The 23,442-nt window shown below is 35.5% G+C and overlaps 1 protein-coding gene across 1 annotated transcript in view; it reads right to left on the bottom strand.

Moving 5' to 3' along the window:
* Positions 1–3,309: 3,309 nt before the first annotated feature.
* LOC129216889 (uncharacterized) overlaps positions 3,310–23,442 on the bottom strand; it is a 214,810-nt gene continuing 194,677 nt past the window's right edge. The window contains 5 exon segments of the mRNA XM_054851106.1: positions 3,310–3,434; positions 10,159–10,314; positions 13,289–13,391; positions 15,980–16,194; positions 21,241–21,439. Of these exon segments, the coding sequence (XP_054707081.1) occupies positions 3,310–3,434; positions 10,159–10,314; positions 13,289–13,391; positions 15,980–16,194; positions 21,241–21,439 (798 nt within the window).

The raw sequence follows: 23,442 nt of genomic DNA on the forward strand, positions 1-23,442 counted from the left end.
GAATTTTATGCCAATAGAAAACATAATCAGTTTTTCGAAATTAAATTTACACGAATGATAATCATATTTAGTGCTTCTATTAAGTTTGCATAAAACTGTTTTAAGAAACATTATATTTTCTGTAATATCTTTATATTTTATTTATATAATTCATTAGATATAACTAATAAAACAACACTGACCCTAGTTTTACCCTAGGAAGGTTCAAAGGTCACGGTAACCAAATTCGCATAATTGACTTTTTTTTTTTAAGATTTTGTTTTTAAACGAATCATGCTTTGTAGCTAATTTTTTAATTACATCAAATTATCAAGTTTCATGAACATTTGTGTTAAAAAAGACACTAGAAGCTCAAGTTTATAAAGGTCAAAAGTATGAAAATGGAGATACGACACATTAAAGTTTTGTCTAGAAGACAAAAAGTGTGGCGTCTTTTCTTATATTAGGACAATGGAAAAGGTTCTCTCTCCAATTTTTTTTGTGGGAATATTGTTTTTCAGATGATAGCACAAATTCCACCCGATATTATTTACATGATCCCGTCGCTGCCATTTCTTTTCAACTTCTGACTGAAGGTTTGGGTACAGAGTAATTCTATTACTTCGTGGCCCTGTGGTCGTATTTCCATCACATACTTCAGAATTGCAATCTTCTTCATTTGCAATGTTCTGAAGGTAAAGTTCTCGCTGATTTTAATGTTTAACTCCATTCTTTAAAGTAAATTTTAATTAATTATATCAATACATATTTTGACAGCTTTCTCCATTTGATTTCATTTCTTTATTTATTTATCTATTTTTTGCTTGATTTCTTCTGAATGTAATCTTCTTGTATCGACTTTTATGCCAATAGAAAACATAATCAGTTTTTCGAAATTAAATTTACACGAATTATAATCATATTCAGTGCTTCTATTAAGTTTGCATAAAACTGTTTTAAGAAACAGTATATTTTCTGTAATATCTTTATATTTTATTTATGTAATTTATTAGATATAACTAATAAAACAACACTGACCCTAGTTTTACCCTAGGAAGGTTCAAAGGTCACGGTAACCAAATTCGCATAATTGACTTTTTTTTTTTTTAAGATTTTGTTTTTAAACGAATCATGCTTTGTAGCTAATTTTTTAATTACATCAAATTATCAAGTTTCATGAACATTTGTGTTAAAAAAGACACTAGAAGCTCAAGTTTATAAAGGTCAAAAGTATGAAAATGGAGATACGACACATTAAAGTTTTGTCTAGAAGACAAAAAGTGTGGCGTTTTTTCTTATATTAGGACAAGGTTCGCTCTCCAATTTTTTGTGTTAATATTGTTTTTCAGATGATAGCTAATCATTTCCTGAAATCACTGCTTGCTATTTACATAAAAAAGGCAGTAAAATACACTTTTTACATCATATTCTATACATTATTTGCATCACATCATTGAAAAAAGAATTCTGCAATTCACACAAAAATAAATTATGGTTAATAAAGCATCAGAAATTACTATTCATGTTTTTTACTTTGTTCTTCTAGTTTAAAAAGCGGGGGGGGGGGATGCAGTAGCATAATCATCAGTCGCTCATTGATTTTATATACTTATGAATTATCAATGGAGTATATAAAAGAAAATATGTTCCTCAATCTAATATGTAAAAATGTGTCTGAAAGTTCTAGAAATTCTTACGGACACATATTTGATTCAACTTAGACCACGAATTCTTGAAAACCAAGTTATTTTTCTAGTTTTGCTCCTTTTCGAGTAATTTTTGAGTACAACCTATTGACCGATAAGAATGTGCATGAAAAATAGAGTAGAATATTATCTTTTTATCTATTTACATTTTTTTTATGCTACTGTGTTTCATTCGAATGGATATTTAGCACAAGCATATAGCCTACTTCCTCTTAATATTTCAGTAAAAAATTTCAAGTATCAAAAACATATTGCTTGGCTTCATAATTCGGACAGCCTAAATCGAACCAAGTTCTGTATAAAAATGAAAAAACAAGTAAGCTATCATGACATCACTTCGTAATAGTTTATTTCTAACGAATGGTACTGGAGTACAACCAACAACATTTGTTCAGAACTGACTTTTGATTTAAAAAGTGTAAATGGCAGTGAGGATAAAACGATAGCCTTCTTGCTTTTTCAGAACTTTTCGCACACATTTTGTAAACATAAATATAAAATATTTTACACTCACACATTCGTTCTCACCAATAACGAAAAAAAAAAAGAAGAAGATATCTATAAAAGTTAGTTTCATCCAACTTTTCACATGTTTAGAAGGTTTTATTTTTCTGAACATAAAGAGTTTGACAAGCAACATTGTTATTCTCCAAATACGCAATCAATTGCTCAAGTAATCTAGCTACTCAATAGATGGCGTCATATTTTGGCTATTGGATATTGTTAATTGACCCTCAAAACAAAAAAATTCACCATCGCCGAGTTTGAAAACACCGTGGTTGATTTTTAATGAATTTTTAAAAATCCACGCGCAAAAGTGCGAGCTTCTGAAACGTCACGAGCCTACGTCACAGGGCGCGAATGGGCAGCCTTCCGCCGAAGATCCCTTGTTTTCGCTAGGAACATTTTGAGCGCGCTGATATTTTTATTTTTTAGAAATTCAATAATCCTTTTGAAACACTATGGAGGTCGGATTCGTTAAAGCACAATCTAAATAATCTTCCTCAAGTAATATCAATGATGATATTGGAATATTTACGAGAGGATGAGAGGTTTAATGTTCCAGAAACGCGAGGAGTTAAATGCGAGGAGATAAGCCTTTTACGTTTCGTCTTCGAAGTCGAATGCACGTTCTTCGGTTTCTCTCATGACATGGGAACCGGTTCGCTAGCGTTTCTCTCCTATCGGAAGAGCGCATGACGTCACTTCCTATGCCATTTGACGTCACAAGGGCTTGAACTTTAAAAATTAATTTAAAAAAAACTACTTATCGTATCGCAAAAATTTTTTCACCTATGATGTTCATACATGTTACTCTATCATATAAAAATAGAATTGAAAAATCGAAAACTTCCCTATTGATTTCAGTGGCGCCAATAGTAACGCTGCCTTGAGTAACTAGATTAAATGAGCGGTAGATCACATATTGGGAGAATACCCAAGATTAAGTTTTCTTTCATCAAAGTGGCATAAACTCTTTCACCGCTCAAAAATGCTGCGCACTAGATTCGTAGATTCAGCTACCCAGCACTTTGTTTCATAGCACGAAGATATAAAAAATAAATCTGATTTTTTTTTCACAAGCTCAAAGTTCATTTTTTACAGGTCTCATATCTGGCATCCATTACTGCCATTTACTGGCGTAAAGTTCTTTGCGCTGGTAGTATCCATAGTGGGCAGGAGACGTCCGCAGGCGACCGTAGATTCGTGAATAATCATCTTCACTCGAACCTGTATGGCCATCAGATTCTGAAATGTAATAGATTGTAAAAATGATAACATGCTACTTGACGTTGACATATGAAAATATATGTGCCGTTTTAGTTTTCCGAAAAAATGCTCTGATAAAGTAATTAATAAAGATTTTCGTTGAAGAAACCGCGTTTATTACAAGATGACCACTACGTATGTGATGTACGATGTCTTTTCCCTGAATTTTCTCTGACTTTTACTTGAGTTTCCCGAACTAATCCACGTGGAGTATGGTGTAAAATAAGTAAATTATTAACATATATACTGTTTCAAATACTAAAAAACAATGTATTTTTGCAGGAATTAAAACCCTTTTTTTAAAAAAAATTTACCATGTTTCCCGGTGAGTATTGCATTTAAGCGAAGTTACGTAATATCTCAACAAAATAAATAAAAAAAAAAGCGCCACGATGTGAGGTCACTTTGACATCCCAGAAAGTTTCCTTTCTCGGCCCATTTTTACTTCCTTTTACAAAAAGGAAGTATTGTATTCGCGAAAAAAATTTCACCCAAAAATTGTCCTTAATTTCCATTTTGCTCACCCCCAAATGAATGTTGAGTTTTTTTTTTTTCAACCTGACCACACGTGGTAGTGCCTAGGAACGTACAGACACCCGAAATATCCATTTTGACGATCCCCGAGTTAATTACAACGAGTTTTCTCGTGACGTCTGTATGTACGTGCGTATGTGTGTATGTATGTCGCATAACTCAAGAACGGAATGTCCTAGAAAGTTGAAATTTGGTACATAGACTCCTAGTGGGGTCTAGTTGTGCACTTTCTTTTTTGGTTGCATTCGTATGCTTCCAAGGGGGTCTTTTGCCCCTTTTGGGAGGGAAATCATTGTTAATTTCGATGTAAACTCACGTGGTGTTATAATTTGGCTGACACTTGACGATATATCGTCAGCCTTTTGGTCACCAAGTTTTGTCGCCAACTTGGCTACAAATTTGACGATTTTTTAAATTTTTTTTTTAAAATCTGGTTTCAATTTGGCCACTGTTGGTGATATTTAGAGAGTAAACTATTGAATCATATTAAAACTTCCAATAATAAGAAAATGACATTCAATTGGAGCAAAAGGAAGTCATATGATGCACACATTAGCTCGTTTGTTAGCGATTCGGCAAATTTTGAGACAGCCTTGCTAAACTATTGGGTGAGTGCACAAGTTCGTGCGGAGGTGCAATAGACGGTGCTAGAAGCGGCGTGAAGTGTAATCATTAATACCAGCATCTATGTAAGACATTTCGTTGGAAAGGTGACATAGTGTGCAGCTTTCATTTCAAACAAAATAAGTTGTGTGGATACAAACTGCTTTGAGAAAGATGACTTTCAAAATGAGAGTCGATAAGATGCATTTACGGCATGTTATGCTTTTACGAGTTTCGGAAGGAAATAAACGTTGCAGAAGCCATAAAAAAACCTTCAAGAGGTTTATCAAGATCAAGCACCAGCTAAACGAACTGTGGAAAAATGGTTTGCGAAATTTCGCCGAGGAGAGTTTAACCTTGAAGACGAGCTTCGCTCAAGTCGATCTTCAGACAATGATGACGATGCTGTACATACTTTAGTTCAGAGTACTTCGCAAATTTCAACAGAGGAAATAGTTTTTATATCTTATTGAAACTGGAAAACCAGTATCTCATGCGGGCACTATACGGAGGAGATCGCTTTCCTACTTTTCTACTTGAATATCGCAAGGTTTTAATATTTAATTTGTCGCTATGGCTGAGTTTTTGTTCGATAAATTTATAATTTTTGAGCAATCACGATTGCTTATTGTTCTCATTTGACCGTTTTTGGTGTCCGTGCCTTTTTCAACTTGAAGCAGAAACCTCTGCAGCACTACCGCCCACCGTCCTCTGCTGGCGGCGCGGCTGCTCCGGTTTTGAGTTATCCGCTTCTCCTGGTCGGAGGCGTCCATGTCCTACACACACGCACGTTCACACACGTACACACACACGACTTCACACACATCCACTCACACACGCCTACGTGCATACACACAGGTCTACACACACACACAACTATGCACACGTAACCGCCAAGGAGGAGAGGCAGGCTTGGGGGGGACAGGAGCCGTTTCTAGAAACAATAACTCCAATGAGTAGGGTCCTGTCTCAGTTCGTGATTGCGAAAAACATAATTTGAATTCAAAATTTCAGAATTCAAATTAATTTTTTTTTCTTATACTATTTTCTTTCATACTAGTTTTGATAGAATTTTACATTCTTTGAGGAAAAGGGTGCCGGTGTCCCGGTGGGCCAGCACGGGCCTGAGGAAGTTGCTACAGAACTTAACATAGACCAATCAACCGCATTTCATTGTAAAAAAAAAAATGGGATTCGATTTGAAGCTCGATATATGGGTGCCTCATTTTCTAAACGAGATGAACAAAACCCAGCACATTTCTGCTGCCGTTTCCTAACTCGGGCACAGGCGACTCAAAAGCGAAACGTTTTTGCATCGATTATTGTATCGATTATTGTCAGGAGAAGGAGAATCGGGTCCTGTACAACAATGTTCAGATCAAATACACACGAAAACATACAGGTGACGCAATCGCTAAGGCCAGTTTGCACCCGATGAAAATGACGCTCTGTGTTTGGTGGGATTGCAAGGGCATAATTTATTTTGATCTTCTTCCCGCTGGCCAAACGATTGATTCGGACAAGTACTGTCAGCAATTAACGAATCATTACCGAAAACTCAAACATAAACGTCCGATTTTGTGAAATCGCAAGGACGTAGTCTTTCATCAGGAGAGCGCCAGACCACACGTTTCGAGACAGACGCTGCGCAAGCTGAACTGTCTGAAACGAAATGTTCTAACCATAGACTAATGATAAGAGTAGACCGAGCTTTCTCATTCTTGCTGATGAAGAAAATTGGTTCATAGATGTATCATGTGACTAGTGGAAGGGCTTGGCGAAGACTTTGGCAGCATGGTTGCTAGATGGCAGCATTATCTATAGTTTGGCACTCGACATGTATTTTAAGACAATGTGTTTTCATTAAAAAAACTTCCAGGTGCAGAGATTGAACTGTTTTTCTTTTAGTTATGCATTATTTTGACATTAGTAATAGTTTTTGATCAGTTTTCGGTAACTTTTATTTCATTTGGAGCTGTCAGCGTTGGCGTGAACGAAATGGCGTAAACGTTTTGCGTTAACGCAAAAATGTACTAATCGGTATCTTAAATTGAAACTGTAGGTAAAAATCTTACTGTTTGCTGATTCTTCTTGGTCGCTTGCATCTTTTATCGCTTAGAGAGTTATTGAAATTGACTAAAGAAAATGCACAATACTATCTAAACGAAAAACTCACTATATTAACAAAATATTTACAACTTAGAATAACAAATTTACAAATCGGACTCCATAAAAGATCATTCTTCCGTGTTCCATCAATTCTATTTATTTTATTTCCCGCTGGCGTTGATCGTCTGCTACGATTAACGCCCGCTGTTGCTAGGATATCCACCAGTCACATGGTTTGGTTTATGAGCAGCAAAAGGGTTGCCATAGCTCGGTCTACTCTTATTATTAGTCTATGGTTCTAACTCATCCACCGTATTCTTCTGATATCACACCATCTGATAATCACTTGTTCCGGTCATTAAAAAATAATTAAAATGTTAAAAAAAAACTACTCTTTGGATGCCTTACAAAACGTCGTGTCTTCGTTCTTCGAATCTAAAGAGCGCAAGTTTTACGATCGGAACGTCCATATCTGTTCCATATGCTGCCAGAACGTTGAAAACAGCTTATACACAACGTTGGAGATTATATCATTCAGTGAATAAAGAACTTAGTTTGCCTGATCACTGTGTGACTTTTACTCGCAAACTCCGCATGAACTTTTGCACTCACCCGATACAATTTCTAAAAAGAATTCTTTTTGTCTCATCTCATTAGATTTTGGTATGATTAGATTTATCTTTCGAAAAAATTGAGAATTTCATTCCGAAAATTGACAACTCCCGCCCTCCCAAAAATGTAAGTGAAGGGTGCCCCTGCTCAAGGACGGATATAAGGGAGGGACAATGGGGGCGATCGCCCCTCCCTTGAGGGACATTGAACCGGCAATTTTTCTAAATTGAAGTGCTGAAATGTAAGTGTAGGCCATCTTTGATGGCGGAAAGGAATGAGGTTCGAATCTACCTCCTAGAAACTTTTCGGAATCGAAATTTCGAAAAGACAATTTCAGACAAACTTTGGCATTGTTAGGAGGAAAAGTCTGAGAGGCCTACCCCCGGATAGTTTGAAAAATGTATGTTTTAAAGACGTGATTTTAGATAGATCAGGTAGTGTTTGGGCAAATAGTGACTTTCCTCTGAGGGGTTTAGTGACTTTCCTCTGGTAATTTTTAAAACTCAAATTCCGAAAAGCAGTTTTAGACAACTTCAGTTACATCAGGGGAAGGGATTTCGAAAAATTCCCCCGGAATTATTACGAAATTGAAGTTAAAAAATGATATTTTAGAATGCCGGTTTCAACGGAAAAGTTCGGGGACCGACTTGGCTAAATCTTAATATTTTAGCTGTTTTTGGTGAAATGCTATGGAATCCCCCCCCCCCCTCAAGCATGAAAAAAAGTCAGATACGTAGTAAGAGGTAAGTAAAAAAATTAATCTCCCCCTCATTGAAACACTTCTGGATCCGCCCTTGCTCCTGTTTGATGTTAAAATGTAATACGTTTGGCAGAAGTATTTTCATTTCTATGGAACTAATTTTAAATGCACAAAATAATCCAACCGTCGGGAAAGCAAAGAAAAACGAGCTGATGTGTGCATCACATGACTTCCTTTTACTCCAATTTTAATGTCATTTTCCCATTATTGGCAATTTTAATGTGATTCAATAGTTTACTCTCTAAATATCACCAACAGTGGCCAAATTGAAACCAAATTTTTAAAAAAAAATCGCCAAATTTGTCACCAAGTTGGCGACAACACTTGGCGAGCAAAAGACTTTCGATATATCGCCAAGTGTCCGCCAAATTATAACAACTTGAGTTTACATCGAAATTAACAATGACTCCCCCCCAAAAAAGGGGCAAAAGAACCCTTTAGGAACACCCGAATGCAACCAAAAGAGGAGGTGCACAACTAGACCCCCACTAGGAGTCTGCGTACCAAATTTCAACTTTCTAGGACATCCCGTTCTTGAGTTATGCGACATACATACGCACATACGCATATCTGAACATACACACATCCGCACATACGTACATACGGATGTCACGAGAAAAGTCGTTGTAATTCTTTTACTTGGCACCGCGGCTGTTTAATGAACTAACGGAAGATGTTAAGAATGAGAAGAACTTTAAAAAATATAAACAAGGGGTCAATGAATATATACAAAATAATGACATTCTATCAACAATTTACTTTTAGCTGATAAAATATACTGACTTGCCAACCGGGGGGGGATTTTGTATTGTAATTTTTATACCATTGAATGTTTCAATGCGAGTTATTGTGTTTTTTTTTTTTCTGGAGTCAAACAGTCCAATAATTGTTCTGTGTAAAATTTTTACTACTTGTGTAAAATTAATTTGTAAATATTTCTGTTAATACATATTTGTGTTTGTACTCCATACTAAACCAATTAAAAAACACTGCGGACAGTGCCTTTGGCGCTCTTTAGTGTTGAATTTACTACTAACTCGTGTTGAACTATAGTCAAGATTTTCTTAATGTTTTGTTATGAAGTTTGTAATTTATGTTTTATAATTTGTAAGTTTTTTAACTTTACTTTTTTAATTTTGCTTACTGTTATGTATGTGTATTTTGTTTGTTAATAAATTTTATCTTATCTTATAATTAACTCGGGGAATGTCAAAATGGATATTTCGAGTGTTTATACGTTCTTAGGCACTTATCCGCGTGTGGTCGGGTTGAAAAAAAAAACTCACCATTCATTCGGGGGTGAGCAAAAATGGAAATTAAGGCCGATTTTTGAGTGAAATTTTTTTCGCGAATACTATATACTTCCTTTTTTGTAAAAGGAAGTAAAACGAGCTGATGTGTGCATCACATGACTTCCTTTTACACCAATTTAATGCTATTTCCCTATTATTGCAATTTTAATGGGATTCTTTCTCTAACTCTTTAAATATCACTAGCAATGGCCACATTGAAAGCAGATTTAAAAAAAAAAAAAAATCGCCAAATTTTTCGCCAAGTTGGCGACAAAACTTGGCAACCAAAAGACTGGCGATATATCGCCAAGTGACCGCCAAATTATAACACCACTTGAGTTTGCATCAAAATTAACAATGATTTCCCCCCAAAAAGGTGCAAAATACCCCTTTAGAAACACCCGAATGCAACCAAAATAGGAGGTGCACAACTAGACCCCACTACGAGTCTATGTACCAAATTTCAACTTTCTAGGACATACCATTTTTGAGTTATGCGAGATACATACGCACATACGCACATACATACAGACGTCACGAGAAAAGTCGTTGTAATTACCTCGGTGATGGTCAAAATGGATATTTCGCGTGTCTATACATTCTTAGGCACTTTTCCGCATGTGGTCGAATCGAAAAAAAAAACTCAACATTCATTTGGGGGTGAGCAAAATGGAAATTAAGGGCGATTTTTGAGTGAAAATTTTTTCGCGAATACAATACTTCCTTTTTTGTAAAAGGAAGTAAAAAGTGCCTCCGAATCTACTTTCGTAACTTAGGTACACTGGATACTCACCGAGTCCAGAATCGTAGGAGGGGCGTATGAGGCTGAGGTAGCTTCCGCTGTGGGCCTTCCTGAGGGGCGCATGCAGCCCAGGCAACATTCCTTGGGGCGGTGGCTTGCGACCAAATTTAGGAACCCGGGCGCTCAGCCCGCAATAGTAAGGATCATCTGCAAAAGATGAATTTTTTTAAAATAGAAGTTAAAAGATTAGAAAACTACGAACAAGTATAGCATTTGCTTGATTGAACTGTTTATTTCAAAAAACAGTCTTTACGCCAAAGAAACACAAACAGGTTAGTATGATAATATGGCTTTTTTCCTAAAATTAGAAAACTTGACGTTTGACTTGTTTCTAAAATAAACGATTCAATTAATTTAACCTTTCTTTCTACAAAATTGAGAAATTTAACAATTTTAAGCAACTGAATGTGTGTTTAGAAACAGTAGCATGTTTTTTTTTACAGTTATTGCTTATTACGGAAAAAAGCACTTTAAAAAAATTGATGTAGCATAATATTTTTAACACCCACATTTTTAGTATATTTTGTGCTGATTTTAAATATGAATGAAATTTTCGGTAGCAGTTCATACAATTTATCTTAACAATCATTAGGGGAGAGGAGGGAGGAATGGGACAGTGGGAGGAGTAGGACAGCTAAAATTATGGCAAAATAAATCACTTTATTTTATTGTTAGTTTGACCACTAGAAGGCCTGTTTATAGCTTCTCTTTGTTTCATACTTGCATTTTATCCAGCAGGAAGTTTCAGTTAATAGTTGAAAAAAGTTAAATTTCTCACCTCCAAAGTAAGTTTCTAATCTATTTTTAGTTTTGTTTCTTTATTTATGTAATTTGTAAAACTAACGTAATATATTATCATTCTAATCTTAAGTATATATTGTATGCTTATCTGCAATTTAATTAAGCCTAAAACCAGCATGGTTTATGTGACAAGTTATTTTTTAGAAGCAACGTGTAGAGGGAGGAATGGGACATGCCCCATAAATATGCCCCTTCTGAAAAGGGGCTGTTCAAATATTACGTAAGAATGTTTTATCAATTTTTGACCTTTCCTCCCCCTTGTCAGCAGAAATATGCAAATCGCAACCCCCCCCCCCCCCACTTTTCTTAACAGTAAAAATTCAATTTAAAAAAATTGAGACTTAATTTAAAAAAAAAAATGCTTGTTTAATTTCCTTATTTAAGAAAAATTCTTAGATCACAATTTTAAAAGAACTTAGCCATTTGAAAAATTTTTCTAGTTTTTTTTTTTTTTTTACAATTTAAAATTTTTGAAACTGTCTTACGTAAGCATCACTCAAACATTCCCCCCTTCCGTTGTCAGCAAAAATAAACAAATTGCTACCCCCCCTAACTATGTTGTAAGGGTGGAGAGCATTTATGATACTGAAAGCTACAATGCAAAATTTATGAGAAAGGACATGCAATTTTAATTTTCCTCAACAGGATGACTGTAGCATTATAGATAAAACAGATATTATCATGAAATTACCGCCACCACAATTGGTTGGTGGGACCAGTAGAGCACAGTCTTGTTTTTCTTTTAATGTGGACCTTTCTAATTATGACATTCGCTAATTTTTCTGTAATTTTCAAATGTGTCCCACTCCTCCCATACTCATGTCCCACTCCTCCCACCCAGGAGGGAGGAATGCGACAAAATTCTTGAAATTTGTAATTAGTCAAGTTTGAAAATAATAAAATGTTTAAACATTGTGTATATTTTTAAAATGTAGTTATAATATGCAAGTTTATTGTGTGAACTTTTGCGTTAATGAATAAATAGAGGATTATGAATAAGAATCATTTATGTGAAAAGTGTCCAAATCCTCCCTCCTCTCCCCTACTGCTTTAAGAATTGGGATTTGCAGCTTTCACTAGTCGACAAATTATTCATTTGCAAAAATACCCTTTTTACCATACCATGGCAAATTCGGTTCTGGAACAATACCCTCTAACTTCACTTACAAACTTCGGGAAATTGAAGAGGCACTTATAAGCACCTTCTGATCAGGCAAAACGTCTCGTTATCTTCTGTGACTCGAACCTGCTCCAAGCAATATTAATCCGAGATTGCTCGCGCAGGGTATGACACACCCACCTCTTCGCTTTCAATCAAATTTCTCCTCACCTTTTTTTTGGAAGCCGACGATTCCTTGAAAGCTGACCCATAGGTCATAACCTTTAAGGGGTAGAAACGGTGGGGACATTCTAAAATTAGTTTCTTTGGGATTGACTTCTACGGGTGTATCATACCCTGCGCGAGTATTTCTGCTACAGTTCTGAACTAAAGTATATGCAATGCTTCCAAGAGACTTAAAATTAAAACTAGGATCTAGTGAAGACATTGCATCCCCTGCTAAAAAAGCAAAGTCAACGTACAAAAGTTGTACTGAAAACCCCAATATAAAAGACAAAAACCAAATTTGTGTGTGAAAAATGTAACAAAAACATTTGCATGGACCATATGGCATGCATTTGCAAAAAAATGTAGAAATTAAATGCAAGTCTTTTAAGAAAGTATTTTATAATTATACTCTTTTCTCTTATTTGCATTTTCAACTTTTTGAAAAAAAAAATTGAACTCGAAAATACTAAAAAAACTCCTCGGGTATGAGATACCCTGCGCGAGCACTCCCGTTCGTTTTGGTCGCGCGAGCAATCTCGGGTTAAATAGGGCCTCTTTAATCACCCAAGAAATTTACTCAAATCTTCATGATATTCAAGAATTAAACCAAACCTCTTCAATGGATACCTGCACATATTACTATTGCCGGCAATGAAAACGCCTATAAATTAGCCAACGAAGTCAGAAGTCTAAACTTTAACAATTATAGTTACTCTCGAAGATGTTAATGCAATATTCAAATCTAAATTAAGCGGAAAATTAATTCCATCGAAGCACCAGCTTCGTAATTTTAATGCAAATATAGAATCACCACAAAAAAACATTGTCAGGCTAAGAACCAAATTATTACAGAGGCATGCAGATCGACAGGGATGGCAGGAGAGTCTACAGAATCTGTGGTAACTGTCCAAATACGCAATGACACCAAACCACGTTTTTGATTACAAAGCCGACCCTTTACAGGTATGCTGTAATAAAATATTGATCTCTTACCGTATATGCTAGTGTTCCTGGAATGTCCATTACTTTGATTGTTTTTGTTATTTTTGGACTTGGGAAAGTCGAAACGTGAATCTTCTTTATCTTCATAATCAGGCTGAAAGTAAAGAAAGAGGTTTTATAACAAAACAAATTGTGAAGTAAAAATGAAGTTGCTAAATATGGAGAATTTAAGTTCAACCACTTGAATCCTTTCATGTAATTCGTTTCAGAAATTTCATAAATACAAATTTGAATATTTACATATAGCACCAAAGATTTATTTCGAAATATTTTTGATTTTGATATTCTCCGTACAAGTTCCTTTTAACAGAAGAAATATAAATTCAAATGCAGTAGCAAAATTTAAGTTAAAAATCTTATACAATTAAAAACTGAGCGTATGTATCTATGTATGTACCTATGTATCTATGTAGTTATCTCTGTATCTAATGTCTAAGTTTCTTCTCCCGAACGACAGTGAACTGATCATCGAACAGGTACCGATGGGTTTGTAATCTTCCCGACTTTATGTTTGGCTATTTAACATAATCCTCCGATAATAATTAGCGGAGATATCAATTAAAAACTACATTAATTATGACACTTAGATTTCGACATAAAAGCCCTATTTTTCGAAGGCTTTCCTCCATTCAAATTATTATTCAGTGCTTCATCTCAACTTTCCGCAAGAATGATTTTATTAAAATTTATAGCGTGAAGAAAATCATTGAGACGAGAGATCTGCTGCCATTTTTTTCTGATTTCAATATAAACAAGTAAAATTCTTGGTTTTGTTTTAAAGGCTTTTCCTGTAATCGGGGATTTAAAATGTTTACTTTTTGGTTATTTCTCCACAATCTGCCGCAAAATTTTAGTGATTTTCTTTCTTTTTTTTTTGGTTCAAGCCTAAGTGTTGAACTCGCGTCACTTGACATAACTTTTATTTTCGAGGTGGACCGTGCAAAGCCGGGCGACGCAGCTAGTTAATAATTAAACATGAATAGTTGATAAATCAAGTAAAACAAGGAAGATATAACGATTGTTGAATGGTTGTATGCATGCTTCATGGTTTTTCCTGCATCAACGTAGAATGCCTCTCAAATTTCTCATTGTAACTGATATATCCACACACTGAGAGTTACAATCGCTTTGTTAAACCATTTCCAAAGTATAAAAAGCTACATCTATATGGATCAATCAAAAGAAATTTTTGTCAACAAAATCATTCGCAATTTACATGGAATACTTTAGTATAATGTAATATCTGCTATTCTACTGCTTATTTGATGTTCTAACCTACTAGGTGTCTGAAGAACTTTGGAGAAGACTTGAAGACCATCAAATTCGTAGAATTGAAAGGGAAAATGCTGATATGACAACCTGCATATACTGAAAAAGTTTATTTGGAAGTTGTGAAACTAATGGCTCTCAAGTTTTTTATTTTATAATTTTTGAAGATATTGTATATTGCTATGTGGCAACACTTTTCGGTTTACAGGATGAGCTTTACTCGACGTTAAATCCCGGTTATCACAAATTTGCCATTTCAACTGCGCTTAAGCGCGGACTTAGCTGATTTCAAAAATCTTGTTAAAATTAATTACAAACATTTTAAATTTGGCAATAAATATAGATAGCAACAGATAAAAATTAGAAATCACAAAGTTTTCTCTGATTTAGTTTTTAGGCCTCGATAAAGAATGAATTTTGCGTCTTAATTATTAATGGATTCGGTGTCTGATTTGTCTGTCCTTTTTCAGGACCAAATTTTTAACCTCAGAAGAGCGTACTAGAGTTGCAGCACCACTTCTAATACAAAGCCGAACCCTCAACCTAAATAAAAATGTATAATACTAAGTTGTTTACGCCTAACGTAAAATATCCGCAAAAGACGGATTTCTGTGCTAATACTCCAATCATTTTTGAAGTACACAACGTGTTTTACATTTATGTTAAATAAATATTTCCAAACTAATAAATATTGAAGTGTCATTTTTCTCTTAAGATAATCAGTTATTCTCATATCCGTAGTTTCATATAATATATCACGAAATCGCTGTGAAAATATTCTAATCGCATTGGTGGGACTCTCGTTCAGCCTACATATAAACAAGCAACACGAAATCTTAAAACAGAAAGCTCAAAAAGCTAAGTCCGCGCGGAAGCGCAGTTGAAATGGCAAATTTGTGATAACCGGGATTTAACGTCTAGTATGAGCTTTTCGTAGTCCATTCCAACCAAAGAGTAAAGAAATATACATAGAGAGGCCCCGTCTATGGTAAAAAGGAGATGAAATTGAAGCCGGCCATTATGGTACACAGCGGTGCAATGATGAACGGAGTTATGATAATATGATCGCTTCGCGAGAATAGTTTTTACCAATCTCGCAAAGGGACCGTATAAAGTAGCTGGCGGATTGGTTTGCATTTTAATTCATGTTTTAATGCAATGTCGAAAACGTGCTTCATGAACTTGCAACGATATCTAAGTAAGATTAAATTATCAACTAATTGAGATTCAGTAATGGAGTGTTTTAAATCAAGATGTATCTCAAGAAGCTAAGGATCTTGGGATACAGCGGTACAACTTCCGGCTTCAATTTCTTAGTATTAGCGGGTCCTCTCTATGTAATTTCTTTACTTTATGATTCTAACGTCGCCGACAAAGAATATTTTCGATGCTGGAAAATAAGCAGTTTCTTACTGTAGGGACGGGTACTCTAGGAATGTCCCGGGGAGGCAATTTGGGCGGCTTGCTTGGGTCTCCGAGCATTCCATATATAGAAGACGAAGTTCTGTTGTTGGGGCCTCCTGGAAGGCTGTAGGGGTCCTCCTCGGCAATGGAGCGATCCTTTCGCATCGGCCCTCGTTCAAACAGACTTGCCAGATGGGGGGCACTGGTTCTTTTGGATAGTACCGCTGGAAAAGAAAATTTTGTTAGACGATTGCAGAACTGAGTTCCGAGGAATTGTCGGAAGAAATTCCAATTAGATATTGATGAAAAAGTCGATTAGCAGCTGTTCAACAGGAATAAGTTTTCAATAAGAGCTGAACATATAACCTACTAAGACCTGGAAATAGCTCTTCATCAAGAACGGAATTCGAAGACTGAAGAAAATTTCCGAATAGATATCGATGAAAAAGTTAATTCGCAGCTTTTCAATAAGAACAGAATTCAAAGAGTCTGAAGAAACTTTCTGATTAAACATTGATGAAAAAGTTGATTCGTAGTTCTTTAATAGGCGTGTTGATTCACAGCTCTTCAATGGGAATAACTCTTTAATAAGAACTAAGCATTCAAACTACTAAAAGTAAAAACTGATAATAGCTCTTAAATCAGAAGATTTTGATGAGTCTGAAAACTGTTTGGACTAGATAATATGAAAAACTTTAGTCGCAGCTGTTCAATAGGAATAGCTCTCCTACAAGAACTAAAAATAAATTACTAAGCAAATGAACTGATAATCGAGCTACAATATTAACTGAATTCGAAGTCTGAAGAAACTTTCCAAATAGGTATTGGAAGGAAAATTTTGTTCTTCTTCATTTTTGAGGTCGTAAAAAATAAATTTTAGGCATTTAATAAGAACAGAAATTCTGACCTTTTTCGTTGCACGTCACTTGGAACACTTTTAACCCAGTTTTTTTTTTTTTTTTTGTTTGTTTGTTTGTTTGTTTACTGTCACTATGCATGGTCAAAACTACATGAGACTACGTGTTTGTTTTACTTTTCACAGCAAATGTTTGTCGTTGAAATATAATATAGTAGGAAATCCTAATCCAGTATAAGATGAGACATAATCCTTATTGTCCTACTTATATGACACCAATAACAATTCATTGAACTCATACGTGCGAAAGGAACTACAGTCGAACCTCCATATATCGAACTTCCACATATCGAAATTTTCTATATATCGAAATCCCAGTAAATTTCTATGTCCATTACATAGAAAAATTGTTTCTATATCGAAAAACTCTCTATATATCGATTTTCTTTTTCGAGACACTAGTAGATTTTTTTTCCACTTTAGACTGTTTACCTCATGAAAAATAAAGGTTAGGGGAGAACATTATGTTCACTAAAGGTTGCTACGAAACTCATAAGGAATCTGGGGTTGAGGGGTGTATAGATAGGTCTTTGTTTCGTTCTGGAGTTCTTAAATTCCCTCAAGCTTATTTCAAATATCTTAGTTGCAAGCAGTAATACAGTAAAATCAGTTTCAAGTTATCCCTATTGCCTGTTGATCATCATTCCTAATAGTCTTTTTAGCTTCAGTGAAAATCATTCAAGTTAAGTAGATTGATTTTTTACTTTTCTCTCGATTACTTTCTCAAAACGAAAATCCCCTCATGTTACGAATCAAGTTGAATTGCCGAAGAATAAAGATGTATGAAGGCGCAAAAATGTAATTTCTGTTATTTTTTTTTTAATTAATAACTTTCATTTAATGCTCGTATAAATTAGAAATCGGTTTTCATACACTGAAATTAGCTTTAATTTTAATGTTTTAGGAGATTTTTAGGATAAAATAAGATCGTTTCTATATATCGAAATTTCTATATATCGAATTTTTTCCCGGCAATTTGCTACTTCAATGTATGGAGGTCCGACTGTACTTTAAAGTCCGAGTCCCATTTTACAGGAGCTGAACAATACGTTGTTTTTACGTCAGAAGAAGTTCAAAGCTTCAAAACATTTTTGGGATATAGGTCACAAATGTAAATTTTCCGAGGATAGAATAATTTACAGACCTTACACTGATGGAGAGCTGGATTTTTTGGAAGCTTTTTAGGTAAACAAAAATCTTAATAATATTTCAAACGAGTCCTTCACAGTTCCTCACATTATGTTCAATTCTACTAAATGAGTTTGAATTTGCATCTTTTAAATTCTTTACGGCCAATAGGTGCTCAGCAAATGCTGAAACCTGACTGGTTTCCTAGCCCTTTTTCAGTTTTTTTAAACCAGGAGAATGGATTTGAAGGGAAAAAGACCGACTCCGGGCCGACAACTTTATCCCAAAATCAGTCCCACTTTGACTCCGTAGCACCGGTAAAAGTACTAAGGGAAAATGAGAGACTCCGACTTTTTAAACCAAAAGTCAGTCGAACTCCACGAGTCCTACTCCAAAAGAAAACTCATAAGGTTTTTCATTCCTCCGCCAGGTACTGACGAAGAGGGGTGACAACCCTCGAAACTGGTTTGACTATTTTAACGCGTTTACATGCGCCTATTGATGTTTCATCAATTTCAGCAACAACTTCAAAACCTGGTTTTCGCGGAAGGTATGGATCACTTTATGATATAGGACAAGAATAACAATTCCTTGAACTCAGACAGAAGAAACGAACTATCTTAAAGTCAGATCTCCTCTTACCGTAGCCGAACCACTTACGCAGTATTTCACCGTTGGAGATATTCAGAGCTCCGAAAACAGGTATGAATAGATTTTCGAGATAGGACAAGAACAAATATTCATTGAACTCAGACAGAAGAAACGAACTATCTTAAAGTCAGGTCTCCTCTTACCGGAGCCGAACCATTTACGCAGTATTTCACCGTTGGAGATATTCAGAGCTCCGAAAACAGGTATGAATAGTTTTTCGAGATAGGACAAGAACAAATATTCATCGAACTCAGACAGAAGAAACGAACTATCTTAGAGTCAGGTCGCCTCTTACCGGAGCCGAACCATATAGTGTTTCACTGTTGAAAAGCTCCGAAAACAGGTATTGTCCGGTTTACACGAGAAGGCACTTGACTCCGCCTTCGTTACGTGGTATCCGATGATTCTATTTCGCTGTTTTCGGCAGAAGGCATATCGGATAATAGCATTTTGTCTTAAAAGCAGCAGTTTTTAAAGTGTAAGAATAACGATTATTAACGATAAATAGATTGAAATAAATTCCTTCTCCCCCCTGCAAGTTTTCGAAATTGAAGTTTCCAGGGGCTATTCCATTTAATTTTTTTGTAAGTGTCGTTTCAAAAACCCATTGCTTGTGATATAAAGAAAGGCGGTATGGGGACCCTCCCCCGAATATTTTCTGAAACTCAAGTCTTAACAGAAAAGTGCAGCAAGTGATGTAAAGGACACTAAGACTTGTTTTGCAGATTAAAATGCACGCCAAAGTTAAGTTGTCTCATTTGCAAGCACGGGGATTTGTTTACCGATCACCCCCGCATGAAATTGTACTCTGCGTTCGAGAAGGCGCACAGTGTGGCGAAAACGCCAAAAGGCGCTTATAAATGAGGTTTTTTCTTCCTATATTCAACCAATTGAGGATTAATAAATTTGCACAGGCCTACCTCTTAGGCAATCAGAACTGGAATTTTAGAGCCCTTCGTCCACTACAAAGCTGAAGGGAGCCTTAGAAAGTTGAAGAACCATGAGTGCGGGAATTTACAAAAATTGCTTTTAAGCAGTCTATATGTTTTTTTCTTATTAAAGGCGGGTATATTTAATTTCTCTCGTGTCCAACGATAGTAATAGGACAAAAAAAATGAGTAATCGAATTCTAAAACCGAAAATCGGTCTTGATCAGCACCGAAAACTTGGGAATTCAAAGTCATTTTTTTCTAAACACTCTACAAAAAAAATGTCCTCTTATGCCCTCTTAGAATTTAATATTAATTAGTCATAAATGGTCTGTAGAAAGACCCTGAAAAAGAATTAGCTGCGTAAACCTGAGAACTTTGGACCCTGACCCCAAATAAATAAAAAGAGCTCCATAATAACATACATGAAATACACCGCCAGCTCAGTCAATTCCAGCCGAGGACTGCAGTTTCGTGCTTATTAGCACTCATCAGCCCGGCATAGGAGTGACTGAGCTGGAGGTGGGAAACCTCTTAAGGAAGCCTACAGTGCCAAACAAACTGGTAGCTAATATAGAATTCACTGGTAGGTATTCTAGAATTAGCACTGACCAGACGAGATTAGCACTCGTCTGGTCAGTGCTAATTCTATGTTAGCTACCAGTTTGTTTGGCACTCTTGGCTTCCTTAAGAGGTTTCCCACCTCCAGCTCAGTCACTCCTATGCCGGGCTGATGAGTGCTAATAAGCACGAAACTGCAGTCCTCGGCTGGAATTGACTGAGCTGGCGGTGTATTTCATGTGTTTCTGCCTTAGCCCTGGCTATAGGGCGGTACCTTACTGAATATCCATAATAACATGCCTGTGTAAACAAACAAGCGAGAGAGGTTTAAAAACATTTTCATGCGCTTTTTGGCGTTTTCGCCCCACTGTGAGGCGGGGCGAAATGCCTTCTCGTGGACAACAGACAATATCATAGACTAATAATAAGAGTAGACCCAGCTTTCCCAGACTTGCTGATGAAAAAAATTGATTCATGGATACATCATGTGACTAGTGGAAGGCTTGGCGAAAACTTTGGCAGCATGGTTGCTAGATGGCATGATTATCTATAATTTGGCACTCGACATGTATTTTAAGACGTAATGTGTTTTAATTATTTTTTTTCCAGGTGCAGGGATTGAACTGTTTTTCTTTTAGTTTTGCATTATTTTGTCATTAGTAATTAGTTTTTGATCACAGTTTTCAGTAACTTTTATTTCATTCGGAACTGCTACGTCAGTGTTTGGGCGCTTGCGTCTTTAATTGCTTAGAGAGTTATTGAAATTGACTAAAGAAAATGCACAATACTATCTAAACGAAAAACTCACTATATTAACAAAATATTTACAACTTAGAATAACAAATTTACAAATCGGACACCATAAAAGATCATTCTTCCGTGTTCCATCAGTTCTATTTATTTTATTTCTCGCGTGCGTTGATCGTCTGCTACGATCAACGCCCGCTGTTGCTAGGATATCCACCAGTCACATGGTTTGGTTTATGAGCAGCAAAAGGGTTGCCATAGCTCGGTCTACTCTTATTATTAGTCTATGGACAATATGAATAGTTTTTCGAGAGAGAGAGAGACAGCAGAATACTCACCTGGCGGTAGCTTGGACTTGAGCATGTCGAGAGCGACGATGTTGATGACGATGAGCCAGCAGGGCAGGTCCAGGACCTCACGCGCGTCCCTGGCAAAGGCCACGGCGATCAGGCACCTGGTCTCCAGTTTCCGGCGGTCCGGATAGGCGCGGCGCAGCTCGCGCCCCACCTGCGCCTGGAAGCGCTTCATGTCGAACAACTGCGCACAAAACATTCCCATTAGTTAGAGAAGCGGAGAGAAAGCAGATATACAGTATAACCTCTCAATAAGAGACACTAAGGGGACCGCAAATTTTGTCCCTTAAGGGGAGTCAGTACCCCCTATACCGTCAATGTTAATTTGCACAGGTTCATGTACCTTTTTCTGAAAATCTATTAAAGATACAAGTATGAATTTTTTTCTGTACCTCAAGTAGACTCTGTTCTCTATACTGAAGTAAAATTTTACAGAAGGAAAGCTTAGTTTTATTGTAAAAAATTCTAATGCGTAAGTCACTGTATTTGTTTCAAAAAATACCATTTTGCCGCACAAAAGCAGCTCTGTGGCATTCCAAGGTATTTTTGACATTTATGTAGAGTCCGTAACGTGACGTTTTTTGCCGTAACTTTTTAATTTACTGTTTGATTAACATATTATTTTATTTTGATCTTTTCCTACCAACACAACAGCTCAAATTAAAATAATATGCAAATCAAACGGTAAATTAAAAAGTTATGGCAAAAAAGGTCACGTTACGGACTCTATATAAATGTCAAAAATACCTTGGAATGCCCCCTCTATGAAAATATAATTTTTGAATATGAGAAAAAGTTTACTTCAGTATATGCAGTTAGATGTATGGAATAGGTTGTAAAAATTGTTTCTGAGAAAAAGGAACATTTAGTTTAAAAAATACCATTTCGAGGTATTGCAATTTAAAGGGGAAAATCATACCTCATCAAAATAGGTTTTGCATTTTTTAAAGCTTATTTTAACTTACTTCTAATATGAGCGCGTTCAAGATGTTTGTATCATTAAAAAGGTATTGAAATGGAGTTTCAAAATATATAAAAATCAAAAAATCGAATTTTCGAAAGTATTTAGGGTACTGACTCCCCATAAAGGTGTCCCTTCTTCGGAGGTACATGAAATTATGCATGTAGTATATTGACTCTGTATAATTTCGTACTAAACATATACTATTAGCATTTAAGATAAAATGCTAAAAAAGATTTATACTAAATGGAATTCAAAATAAATGAAATTTCAAATGTTATTCTTTTGATAATTAAAATTTAATAAAAAATTTGGCAATGGTATAGTTTTGTAACATGCAATGAATTATTTTATTTCGAAGTAATTTCATGACCGAACATGAATGTGCATAAACTTGTTCCATTTCATGGAATTTAAAATTTAATATGATTTAAATTTCAATCAGTGTTCACATTTTAAGTTTTTCACACAAAGCTATGCATGGGTCGTTAATTATTCTTCGTCTGTGAGCCTACTTGAAAAAAATACTAAGAGGAGAAAACATGCCTGCAAATTTTAGCAAGAATTTCACAATACATCATATTTGTACACGTTAATGTCAAACTTTCATTAGTTGAATTTTAAATTCCTGAATTTTAGTAAAGTCAATACTTTATATAATGCATTTATACATTAATTGTTGTAATTTTTCTCTGTAACTGTCCCTTAAATAGAGTGTCCCTTATTCAGAGGCAAATACATGGAGGTCCCAATTTAAAGGGACTGGGACCAGAAAAAATGTCCCTTAAATAGAGGTGTCCCTTATTTGAAGGTGTCCCTTACATGAGGTATTACTGTATTTAACGATTAATAAGAAATCAAGACCGCATTGGGACTGACTGGATTGATAACGGTGTAAGTCAAACAATTTATAATATAGGGGAGAGTGTTGTAACTTGGGACACTTTTAAGATTTTAATTTTTAACGTCAATTATTTGAATCAAATTTTAAATTTAAAAAAAAAACATTAAAATACCCCAACATACTTCCATGCAATATATTTTTTTAAATTCCGACCGTTTGAAAATAAAATATTCAAAGTAAAAGTTCCTAGCTGTCCCATGGTACAACATCCTATTGTACCTTGGGACACATCCTGTTGTACTATGGGAAAGTCTTCATTAATCAGGAAACAGCCATATACTTGAACCAATTTTGCACCAGAAAAAAAAAAATAATAATTTGA

Source organism: Uloborus diversus, chromosome 2 (genome assembly GCF_026930045.1).
Source record: "Uloborus diversus isolate 005 chromosome 2, Udiv.v.3.1, whole genome shotgun sequence".
NCBI classification, from domain to species: Eukaryota; Metazoa; Arthropoda; class Arachnida; order Araneae; family Uloboridae; genus Uloborus; species Uloborus diversus.